The sequence below is a fragment of the Ictalurus furcatus genome, chromosome 25, assembly GCF_023375685.1.
Source record: "Ictalurus furcatus strain D&B chromosome 25, Billie_1.0, whole genome shotgun sequence".
In the NCBI taxonomy this organism is placed as follows: domain Eukaryota; kingdom Metazoa; phylum Chordata; class Actinopteri; order Siluriformes; family Ictaluridae; genus Ictalurus; species Ictalurus furcatus.
Genome location: NC_071279.1, coordinates 10,305,715 through 10,318,618, shown reverse-complemented (window position 1 = coordinate 10,318,618; position 12,904 = coordinate 10,305,715). Strand labels below are relative to the sequence as shown.

General features: G+C 38.1%; 1 protein-coding gene across 4 annotated transcripts; it reads left to right on the top strand.

Moving 5' to 3' along the window:
- Positions 1-1,012: 1,012 nt before the first annotated feature.
- On the top strand, positions 1,013-12,471 carry LOC128601098 (transcription initiation factor TFIID subunit 3). 4 transcript variants are annotated; one of them, XM_053614024.1, is made up of 17 exons: positions 1,013-2,014; positions 3,248-3,430; positions 5,433-5,718; positions 5,907-6,001; positions 6,297-6,322; positions 6,580-6,605; positions 6,709-7,015; positions 7,150-7,309; positions 8,499-8,631; positions 8,787-8,821; positions 9,009-9,078; positions 9,163-9,197; positions 9,846-9,900; positions 11,019-11,096; positions 11,214-11,264; positions 11,420-11,509; positions 11,611-12,471. In XM_053614024.1, exons 1-16 carry the CDS (start codon positions 1,174-1,176, stop codon positions 11,487-11,489), a joined length of 2,451 nt encoding a protein of 816 aa, XP_053469999.1. In that variant the 5' UTR covers positions 1,013-1,173; the 3' UTR covers positions 11,490-11,509; positions 11,611-12,471. The 4 variants fall into 4 exon arrangements, with proteins under 4 accessions (XP_053469999.1, XP_053469997.1, XP_053469998.1 ...); XM_053614022.1 differs by having other exon boundaries at positions 6,577-6,605; XM_053614023.1 differs by having other exon boundaries at positions 6,577-6,605; positions 11,420-11,527.
- The last annotated feature ends 433 nt before the right edge of the window (positions 12,472-12,904 follow it).

Here is a 12,904-nt window from a genome sequence, read left to right as displayed (position 1 = left end):
ATGGTCCATCCGCCTTCATTCCAACAACACAGTCTCATAGCTTAGGTCACAAACATTACCTTGGATTTGTTTTGCTCATACGTATATTATTTTTTGTCAGATTGGATTCATTTGAAGTGGGTAATTTGTTGGATTAACAATGAGATGACAGAGTTCGTGCTGAGGAAAGTGCTGTTTCTTTGAAGAAGGATTAAATTGTTACCAAAAACCATGGAACAGGTACGTTTGTGTTGCATATCATATCTTATTTGAAGAGAATTAGCACTTAGCACAAATTTTGGGCTTCCCAGAACAGTGACAACTGGACATTCAGTTTTGTTTACTAGCATGAATTAAAAAGGGAAATAGCCTGATTCTGGTTTAGGAATTTGACTTACGTTAAGTCTATCCCTTTACTTTGATTAAAAAAAAAAAAAATTAAGAATTTTTCTCTGAATATGTTTTATTGCTCCCCAGGATGAAGAGATGAAAGTTAAGACCCTGAGGGAAAGGTTCCAGAATGATGAAACTTCGAAGATCCGAATCAAACCTGCCATCCCAGATAAACCCAAAACTATCCCCCCAATATCTCCCACTGCAAAAATCAGCAACCCCCTAATTGCTTCCATCAACTCAGCTGTGGAGAATCGCATGGCCCCTCGTGTGGTCTTTAAAGATGACAAAAAGAACCACCAATTTTCTCAACCGCAAACCTCAACAGTAAAGGCAAAGCCTGTTTTACTAAATAAGAACCAGCAGAAGGAAGCAGATCTTATCAAACAAGCCCTGAAAGATAAGAAAATTCTGCGCATGAGTCCTGTTACTCCAGTCTTAGAACAGACACCCAAACCTGAGTCTATCCAACAATCCGCAGTTTTGGAGACACCAGTTAAACTTTCTACACCATTGAAGAAGCCTATTTTCAACAAGACAGACTATGATGAGACAGAGAAGACACACACCTCAGAATGGGGTGTACCAGCTACCCCTGTCCTTGGTCATTCAGATTCTAGCATTTCCACTCCTGCCAAGGCAGAGGTCACAGTTAATAAGCCTGTGGTTTCCAAAGTTCTTGTTCCGCCCGTTAGAACAAACCCTACTTTCTCAGCTCCAGTTATTTCTCCTCCTGCAGTTTCAGTCTCAAAACCTCCTGCCCTGACAGTTCCAGAACCTGTCTCCCAAAATGGTCCTCAAATGGTGAACCCAAGGCCAGAAATTCCTATTAGACTTAATTCCAATGTAATAAGTCCAACAGCAGATCTGTTTCCACATGGTTTACCAGAGGAGGCAACATCCAGTCCAGAAATCAATGATATTCTTGATATGGATATTCCACCTCCAATTATTCCTGAGGACTTTTTTGATGGTGGCACTTCTGTTCTAAATATGTCTGCCAATGTTACTCCTGAGCATTCATTTCCTGAGGCTTCTCTTTCTATTACTCCAGTTTCCAGTAGCTCAGCTCTACCTCGTACAGCCTCCCCTATTCCAGCAATAAAACCCCCAGATTCAGATTCTGCTTTTATATTCAGTCCTTTGCCAACGGTTTTAGCTCCATCAACAAATGTCGAATCCATGGCAGAAAAGAGAGTGACTGAATCCCACAAGGCAATTGACCACACAGAGAAGCCCTTGGAAGTTCCATTGTCCAGCTCACCCAAGACCCCTTTAGTGGTCTCTGCTCTAGCGAGAGCTGAAGAGATGGCGCCTGTTAAGCATACCTCTTGTGATAAACGACTGTTTACCCTTCTAGAAAAGGCTAAACAAAAGTCTACAAAAGGCGATCAGTTATCCACACCTGAAATTCTGCCTTTGGTTCAGACAGATCTGCCCAGCAATGCTCCACTTGAGTCTGCACTACCAGAGACAGCCCATGCTGAACCATTCTCACATATGGATGCCCCAAATGCCCCTGAAATGTTTGGGAATATTCTTGATATCCCCCCTGTTGACTATGAGGGCAAGGCAGAAGGAGCAGCACTGAGAGAGTATAACACCCAACCTTATGAAACAGCTCTTAATGACCAAGATCACAGTAAGTGAATGTTTAGTTTATCTGGCCTGTTTATACTTCAGTCACGAATGAGCATCTTAATAAGAACAGATTATTTTATCAGTATTGTTTTTATAGTCTTCAGCACCATACATAAAAAATTGATTTCCAAATATTTAAATGCTGTATTCAGAGAAGGTTTTGTATTTTGTTAAGTCACTTCAGTAGGAACACCTGTACCCCTTTTCATTCAACCCACCACAAGGCACGGGTTTGGGGGGAGCCAGAGTACCCAGTGGAAACCCCCAAAGCACAGGGAGAACATGCAAGCTCTGCACACACAGGGCGGAGATGGGATTCAAACCCCCAACCCCGGAGGTGCGAGGCAAAAGTGCTAACATATGAGCATCAGAGTAATTTCAGATTCCATTAGAGTTTTAACTTTACATCTATTATATCAAAGTGAAGTTATTGACAGGTTAATGAATGAGATGTAAGCATAAACTGATTTTGGCAAGTCCAGCCTTTAGGCTAGGTTTAGAAGAACTTTAGGGCATCTGTGTGGTACCATCCATGGCAATCTCATAGTGATCTTTAGGCTATCCATGCAGGCCATCCTCAACAGCTGTGAGTGATTTTCAGGTGAAGGAGGTTCCAAGCAGAAATATTACATTTCACATTTCACTAATGTATGATGTGAACATTAACACTGATCTGTATTTGCATGAATTTATGCATTGGGCTGGCACCATATACTTAGTTGATTGGATATTGCATGAATAAGCAGTTGTACAGGTGGCCAGTGAATGTTAATTAATACCTGCAGAAATATAGCAAGATCTCTAAGCACTGTGGAACAAACTACCAGCCAATTTCCTTTAAAAAACCTACAGGACAATGTACCTCTGATTTTTGATTGGATAATTTGTATTTTATATTCATTATCTCATTATTTACTTTTTTATTTATTACTTTGAAGGAATGGTCACATTACAGAATTTCACTTTTCATGCATTGGGATGAAGTTTCATTGGGAGGGTTGGTATGTGTTGGTATCTGAAGAATCTAACAAATGCTAATGTGGTGGTTCAGGGCAACGTGTCTCCCATAGCCAGAATAACAGAGAAGTAGAGCAATTCACATCTCATATATGTCATCTGCAAAGTAATTCTACATATGACTGAGTGTGTTTGGCACGTGTTAATACAGTCTCTGGATTATGCAGTTTTGGATTATGCATTTCCTTGATTATTAACCTCTCAGTCCTCTCTTTAGGGAAAAGTTCACCTGCTCCGAAGGTGGTGGTTGTGCAAAGACCTGTTGTGCCTCCTCCACCTCCCCCAAGAAAGCCCCAGCCGACATTGTTTAATGGTGGCCTCACACCAGAGAAACCACCTCAGTCTCCAAGCACAGATATGCAGTCCACCATTCTGCCAAGTTGGCCCCTGAAGGACAATGGTAAAACTACCTCAAACCATGCAGACTTTTTCATTGTTATGTTCAATGTGTCTCTGCAGAAAGATTGAAGAGGAATTGTTCTGGAATTGATTGGGTGTACAGAGTGTGTTTGGGTACAGAGTGAATGTTTGCATGCAGATGAAAACATCACTGTCCGTGCACTATTTGTATTATTTATTTTTAATTAGTACTAGTATTATATTATAAAGTGTTAGATAACCCACCTAAAGACAGTTGTTATTTCAGCTGATGTTAAATCTCCAGTAGACTAGTAGCTAGCTAAGCTCCTTAACAGGACAGCTAATATTGTGCTAAGTATATACTAGTGGTGGATCCATATGGGTATGTGTGGTAGAGCCCAACCAGATTTGGACAGTGACACAATTTTCATATTTTTGCCTCTGTACACCACCACAATGAATTTTAAAAGAAGCAATCAGAATGTAATTGAACCGTAGATGTTCAGTTTTAATTCAAGTGGTTTTCAACAAAAATATCACAAATATCACAGTTTAGGAATTACAGCCATTTTCACAGGCTCAAAAGTAATTGGGCAATTGACTGATAAGCAGTTTCATGGCCAGGTGTGGCCTGTTTCCTCATTATTTCATGACAAATTAATGAGATAAAAGATCTGGAGTTGATCCTAAGCTCCACATTTGCATTTGGTAGCTGTTCATAGGAACTCTAAATATGCAGTCCAGTGAAGGAGGCCATCATTAGGTGGAAAAATCAAAACACCTAAAGGCCTGGAAGGCCACAGAAGACAATTGAAGTAGATGAATGTAGAATTCTTCCCTCCTTCACAACATCTAGCCAAGTCAAGAAAGACTCTGGAGGAGGTAGGCGTATCATTGTCAAAGTCTACAACCAAGAGACAGCTTCATGAACATAAATACAGGCGGTTTACCTCAAGATACAAACCACTGGTAACACTCAAGAATGGAAAGGCCTGAATAGAAAAAAAAAACAAAAAACCCCTAAATATGCCTGACCTGTTCTGATGCAAGATTAACTTGTACCAGAATGATGGGAAGAGAAGAGTATACAGAAGGAAAGGAAAGGCTCATGATCCAAAGCATACCACATCATCTGTCAAACATGGTGGAGGAAGTGTTATGGCATGGGCATGTATGATTGGGTCACTGGTGTTTACTGATGATGTGACTGCTGACAGAAGTAGCAGGAAGAATATTGAAATGTATAAAGCGATCATGTTTGCTCAGATTCAGTTAAATGCTGCAAAACAGATGCATAATGACCAATGTACTGTGAAAGCAACCCAAGAGTGTCTTAAGGCAAAGAAATTAAATGTTCTTAAATGTCCAATGACCTCAACCATATTGAGCATGCTTTTCACTTACTGGAGACAAATCTGAAGACAGAAACACCCACAAACAAGCAGCAACCGAAGGCCTGTAAAGGCCTGGCAAAGCATCTCAAGGGAGGAAACTCATGTCCATGGGTTACAGACTTCACGCAGTCATTGACTGCAAAAGATTTGCATCCAAGTATTAACAATAATCCTAATATTTATGATTATGCTAGTTTGTTTTTTGTTTGTTTGTGTTATTGTCTAAATAAGCTCCCCAAAAGTAGGTTAATCATGGGAGGAACATTCTGTGAAAGAAACCTGAGCTGAATCTGCTTATAACAGTACAAAAGCATGGAGATTCAATTAATTAGCAAAAAGGGGATGATTACCACATTGATGTCTTTCCAATTAGCAAACAAGCTGCATGTGATGTCCTTAAGATGTCATGCCATTAAGATGATTAATTACTTGTGAACATCATGCCATCATGCACATTGTGAACATATGTGCTATCTGACCATCGAGTTGAAATTGGTATTGATGAAACTGCAATGCATATGTACACAGTCCTATTTTCACTTGGTTGCAAACAGCCTTTGGCTTTTACATGTTCTTTTTTCCTGAATGTGGTAGTTTGGTCTAGACATTTTTAGAAACAAATCTCACTCAACATGATTATTGTTACAGGAATCATTATCCCAGGTCCTGCAGATTTTACCTCAGAGTATTCAAAATATGAAGATTCAGAAATTTGTGATCCATCTGAAATGATCGGGTCACATGCAGAAGCTCCAGATTATGGAAATCCTGGACCATTAGTTCACGAGGAAACATTTTTGGAACATTTAAATCTCAAACATCAGACCCCAAATATGGATACTACAGATGTTGGGCTTCCCAGAACAGTGACGATTGAACCTTCAGATTCAGTACCAGACTCTCCTTTCAATCCAACTCTCCCATCCCCATCCGGGTAAATCTTTATATAGATAATGTATAATATAATTTTTGTAAAATGATTTCATACAGAGACCAAGAGTATATCCCTTAAACTGTGTGTTTTTGTTCTTTAAGTAACGGACATTTTGATCTTGTTTTCAGCCAGTTACTGTACAGTAAATGACTGTATTAGCAAACTGATATCTTGTCTTTTTTCCATAGAAAACAAATAAACTACAGTAGCACAGAGTTGGAAGACCTGGCAACCAGCAAGAAAAGTAAAGCAACAAAGAAACAACGCAAAGGATCTCCTATGAGTATGAAAACACTTTCTTTCTTTCTTTTTTTAAAACAATTGATATCATCAGCATCATGATAGAGCAGTCTCAGTCTAATGTACCAATTTTTGATTGAATGTATGAATGCACACTTCGATGTCTTGGAAATATAAGGGTCTATCTGACAATTCAGATTTTGAGTCAAGTTTAGACTCGAGGGAAGGTCAAAGTAAATAGATGTTTTAAGATATCAAAGGTAAAATGGTTTGAACCAAGATATTGAAGCTGAAATGGTTTACATATCAATTTTTATTTTTTTAAATATTTTTTTTAGATCCATATGCTGATGCATCTGTTGCGGTAAGTGCTGTTTCTTCTATAGCTTTTTACAATTATAACTGGCTTACTACAATATGTGATAGTTTTCCATTATACTAGTGTGAGTTGCTGCTGTTTCTAAATTGAGATACAAATAGATGTAATATAATTGATTTAAATGTATGAACGTAGTTGTATAGTAGAGAAAAATAAAATATGCATTAATTAATGTATAGGATTAATTCTTTTTTTCATTCAACATTTCTTATGAAATATCTTCTTTTTTTTTTTCAAAGGAGATCCCCAAGAAAACACTATTTTCCAAGTAAGTTTTAATCTATTATTCAATTTTTGTGCAAATTCCCTTATAAAAAGTATTATGGTGCTTGATACTGTACATACTGACTTACTTATTTCTACATTTGCAGAAAGAACTCGGTATCAGATGAAAAGGAGCTGAAGTCGAAAGAAAAACAAAAGCAGAAGGACAAAGAGAAAGAAAAGGAAAAAGAAAAGAAGGAGCAGAAGGAGAAGGAAAAAGACAAAGAGCAGAAGGAGAAGGAAAAAGAAAAGGAGCTGAAGGAAAAGGAAAAAGAAAAGAATGAACAGAAGGATAAGAAAAAAGAGCAAAAGGAGAAGGAAAGAAACAAGAAGGAGCTCAAAGAGAAAGAAAGAGAAAAAAAAGAACAGAAAGAGAAAGAAAAGAAAGTAAATGAAATTAAGAAAAAATTCAAGGTATGACAATACATTGATGGGTGTTTTAAAGCACTTAAGGAATTGCAGGTCTTCATTAAAAAAAAAAAAAGTTGTGTAACATCCCCCACCACCTCCACCGCTCCTTATATCTGTCTTTCTATGTGTGTCTGTAGATCACAGGAGAGGAGCAGGCCTTGTACCAAACTAAAGTGAAAGAAACCACTAAGGGCCGTAAAGATGATCTGGCAATAAAAGCTGGAGAGATCGTCAGCATTATTCGCACCACAGACTGCCCTAAAGGAAAATGGCTGGCCAGGGACAGTACAAACAAATGTGAGTTAGCTCAAAACATAACATGTGACATAGCAGATGTAGGTTAAACATAATCTGTACATTGTGGCTTAGTGGTTATCACGTTTGCCTCGCACCATTGAGGTTGGGGGTTCAAATCCTGCCTCCGTCCTGAGTGTGTGGAGTTTCTTCCCCCAGTCCAAAGACATGCACTGTAGGCCGATTGACGTTTCCAAATTGTCCGTAGTGTGTGAATGTGTCCAAGGTGCCGCCCACCTTATACCCCGAGATTCCGGGGGGTTCCAGGCTCCCCTACGCCCCCCTGTGTAGGATAAGCAGTACAGAAAATGGATGGATGGATGGCAGTGCATAGTAACACCATCCAATAATGTTAGATGGCAGTTTGCTACTGTGGGAACATTGCATTGCTTTATGGAAGACATGGTTTCTTTGCAATACTATGTACACCAGAACAAAGTGTTAGGCTCACGTCTGGTGTCTCTCTGCTAACGGGCTGGGAAGCAAAGTGCTATACTGAGTACAACACATTGTGGTGTGAAGTAGACAGTGGTGATAGCGGGGGAAATGCCTCACCTCGAAAGGGTGAAGTATAGAAATCAACATCAAGTCAGATGACATCCTGGTTATTAAACATCCTGGTTCAGGACTACAGAATCTAACAAAACTGAATAAGCTTTGTCAAGTTTATATATCTATATATCTATATATATATATATATATATATCTATATATATATATATATATATATATATATATATATATATATATATATAAAACTGTCTTTGGACTGGGGGTGGAAACCGGGGGTTTCCTCCGGGTACTCTGGTTTCCTCCCCCAGTCCAAAGACATGCATGGTAGGCTGATTGGCATGTCCAAAGTGTATGAATGTGTGAATGTGTATGTGATTGTGCCCTGCAATGGATTGGCACCCTGTCCAGGGTGTACCCCGCCTTGTGCCCGATGCTCCCTGGGATAGGCTCCAGGTTCCCTGTGACCCTGAAGAAAAGGATAAGCGGTATAGAAGATGGATGGATGGATGGATGTATACATATATATATATATATATATATATATATATATATATATATATATATATATATATATATATATATATATAAACTGAATCTAGGTTTTAGTTCAGTGTTCGGTATTAAACACGCGGTATATCACCCACTGTGACATATTTTAAGCTTATATTTTATTATTCAGATGGCTATATCCCAGTGGAGAGTGTGGAGTTGAATATTCAGGAGATGATGGTGCTGGGGAATAAATCTAAGGCTACTAACAGGACCAGCGTTAATGGGTTCATAGACCCAGAGGCCCCCAGTACAGACATCATGTAAGACATTGCCTACAAGTATAAACTGTGTTGCACTGGCACAACATATATTGTAGGTTATATTTTTAACTGCATTCATTAATCTATTTGTTTAGTCATAAATTAGGTTGTGGTGCTACACTGCTTTTTGTCATGGTTGTGTTTCGCTTTTGCAGATCCTCACATCATTATAGCCTGAACCAAGAGAGCTGTAAGTTCCTATTTCTGAACTGTCTCACAAACGCATGAAAAAGCATGGCACTATTATACTTACTGCATCTTGATTCTTGAACAAATTGTTCTGGATATTCTCTCATCCATATTATTAATATTTTAAAGGTTGTGATTTGATTTAGTCATGTGTAGCGTGTGAAAACTGGAATGTTTTTAATCCTCAGTTGAAGATGACAGTGAGGAGTGGATTGACGATGATGACACAGTTTTCCCAACAGCTGACGCCACCGATCTGTGAGTACTGAAACAAAGTGTGTCTTCTCTACACGTAAATAATAATATCATAATATTCTTGTCTTGTGCTTTTGAATCTTTTAGAGACGTGAACCGGTGGGCGGCTTCTCCGGACATTAGTGAGTCGTGAGAAAGCATGCTTTTGTTCTCCATAGTAGACACTTGACTTCATGAGTCACCCAGATATGAGGAAGAATATTAGAATGTTAATAATGAATGTTGTATAGTGACAACTATACTTTTTTTCATAGGGTTTTAAAAGAGAATTTGAGCAACCATTGATTTTTAATTTAGAAAAGGGTTTGTCTTTTCTTTTTTTTCTTTTTTTTTGGTGGGGTGGTGGGTTTTGGTGACGACCTCTACATCCAGGTTGTTCAGTTTTATGGCAGTGTGGCTGTAGGCTTTCATTCTAACCAAGCAGGAGCCACACATTATCGTTCACTGAAGGTCAAAAATCATCTTATGTGTTGGATCACCTGACTGGAGCCACACTGATCCTTCTCGGATACGACTGGACTTGTGTGTGCTACATGGACAGAAGCTAGTCAAATTAGGCGCTTCTTGTTTTAACCTTTTAAAATATGACAGGTCCAGACTTGCCACTTCAATAACTAAATACTTTTTCTATTAGTCACACTATTGTTACTGAATAATTCTTAGTAGTTACTGTATAATATGCGTCAAGAAGAATAAATGGAGGCATTAAAGGCTTCAAACTGTATATTGTATTGTTTTTATCATTCATTTCCTAATCTTGCATACCTCAGGTCCCGAGCCAGTTCCAGCTCTACCAACACATACTGATAGCAGCAATACGTTTCAGTAAGTGGCAGCCTGACTGACATCTTTCACACATATGCATATCTGTTTAATCGTTTTTGTACAGACTTATGCTCGTGTTTAAGCATGCTACATGCTACGTGCTTACTTCTGCTAGAAAGTAGTATCGAACTAATTCGGTGATGGCTGGTCACAATATTAACTGGTAAATTCTACTACTTATCTGTAACTCGTGTTACTCTTATACAGACACACAAGCTTATTAAAAGACACTCAGGACTTCCTAAAACACAATCAGGGCCACTTACATTTTTAAAAGTCCATAATCATGCTGTTTCTTTCGATTATCGAGCATAGGAAACAGAAAAGCTGCACTTGCCAGCTATTTCGTTCAAATCGAGGAACTTGTTTCTGACAGAAACTTTGTGTAATTTGTACAATTTATGCTTATATGAAGGTCTATTTTTTGGAGAAAAAAATATCAAGAAAGTAATTTACTCATTCCTTTTTTATTACTTCCATAATTGTATTTCACATGTGTCTTCTCAGTATCTGCTGATGACTTGTTATGGACGTGTTATCCCTGCTGAAAAAAACAATAGAAACCCTCATAGAATTTGTAACAGTTTTAATGGTTATGATGGCAATTGAATTGATTTGAATGGAAACTGTAATGGTCCCTGTGGGTCTCTACTGGTAATTTCTTGCCTATTGGTGGAATGTTATGTATAATGGATACTATTAAGGACTTGCGTCCATACTATGTAATGCAAACCATTTGGTAATGGTTTTAATGGTTAACAGCTGATGGATTGTAGTGGATACCATTAGAGTTTCAATTATGATTTCTATAGGGGTTTTTTTTTTTCCCATCTAGAGGGCAATCATATACACGGGCTGCTTTAATTTCCAGCATGGGCTACAAAGAAATCAGTGCTTTATATGTGTATTTTTTTTATTATTTATAAACAGTGGTGGTGGAAGTTATTTGTTCATAGCAAAGAAGATGAAGTGGATAACAAAAATGTTTACTTTTTCTTCAAAGGGAAACATCCAATTTATACCAGCCAACCCTGAACTAATTCATATTTTTTATTTATGAATTCATATGTATGAGTTTATCATGGCTCTGTTTCAATCTGAATTATGCGTCTGTGCAGTACAGGACAAGAAGCGCTTCATAAACTGACGACCTTCTTTGCACAGCCTCAAGTACCCTCACTGCAGAACAATACACCGTAAGATTCAGCTCTCCTGCTTCTCAAGACTTTTAATATCTGAAAATAAACATTTTTAGCTAGCGCCTGAAAGTATTTGTATTTATCCCTATTTTTTTCCTGCCTGTTTGTGTGAAGAATCAAAGAACCAGAGCCGCTTGCCATCAGTGCTGAGGGACCAGTCAGTTCGTAAGTTTTTTTTTTCCCCCCAGAATGTTGACATGGTGATTTTGCTCCTGCGCTATGCTGTCAGACTGGTTCTGCATGTCGAATGCATAAGATTCCCCTGTCACAAAGTTATTTATTTAACCTGCCCTTCCTTCACTTCCTTCTATTCTGTAAAGACTCAAAGAGGAAACAGATCTGCAGATCCTTCCACCTCCGGATTTGTATGCTGACATCGTCATGGGGTGAACAGAACGCATTTATTCCATGTATGTGATTGAAATTAGGTGATTTATATGAGTTATATTGTATAGATATAGCAAGTACTCTCAGCTGCTTGATATTTACTCAGCTGCTCTTGCCTCACCAGCTGACATGCGATGGACATTTTGAAAAACTGCAACGTATGCTTCGTTCTGTCTGATGGTGCACTGAAAGAAAGAACTCGACTGCAACTCTTCCCCCGGCTGATGTGAAAGAATGCTGTCAGACATGTATAAAAATGAGGCGTGGGTATGCACGTGGTATACACATGGTTGAAGGTGGGGTTCATTTACCTCCCATTTTACCTAAGAAGGACTCTGAATGGAGGAATATACAGTAACTAGTTCGCTGTGCAACGTTATTACTTTCCTTCTGGAAACCACCTGGGTGTTTTTAGTTCCACCATGCTATTCTGAGTAATCTGATTAAAGATTGCTTTTAGATGACGTTGGCTGTGAAACTGCTATGTAATACAAAGAGCTTGTAAGACACAAAGCTAAACTGGAAAACAGTCAAAAACACCAAGGCAACCAATCATTTGGTTGAATTTCCACTAAAACTAAATGATATTTCTTGTTTCTTGTTAAAGATTTTTAAGATCATGTTGTGTACTTGTATAGTTAGTTATTCTCATGTAAACATGAGCCTCAGTTTATATTAAAGTATTCTCAGCACACAGTCTTTACAAAACCCAATCACACTTGACAGGGTCATTCCATCTCAAGTGGTCCAATACAGGGTAGCTTGACCATTTTTAATTTTCCTAAACTTTTTGAGTGATTACCTCTAGTGATTTGGCATTGCAAAACACCAAGAAACACCAGGTTTTTGTTTTGTTTTGTTATTTTACTTGGTTTAACTATCTTTGTGTTATGGCACACAACAAATTTTGGTTATACAATTGTTTACAGAAACCTCAATATCTCGGCTCAGGATGGCCCCGAGTTAAGCTCCAAGTGGGAAAGAAATGGTGGTTTTGCAATGCCAATACATAGAGGTAATCACTCAACAAGAAAATTTAGAAAAATTAAAAATGGTCAAGCAACCAACTTTACAGTTATTGGACCACTTGAGATGGACTGACCCGACAGAAAGATGGATTGATTCCTGTTGTGCTTTCATAGTATTATATCCATGTACAGTTATATTATTAAATGTGTGTGGTGTATGTCTCACTTGCTTTAGACTGTCTCAGTGTTTGGATAATGGTTACTTGTTAAAAAAATGTAAAACAGTTTATATTACACATAAAGGTATAGTTTTGCTTCTTTGAGAACGATTGTACTTGGCAACCAGATAATGATAAAAACACTAAAATGCATGTAAAGCCATTTTGATAATCTATCCTAGCATATCTTAACCATATTTATTTGTACTGCTAAAATGAAATTATTTAGATT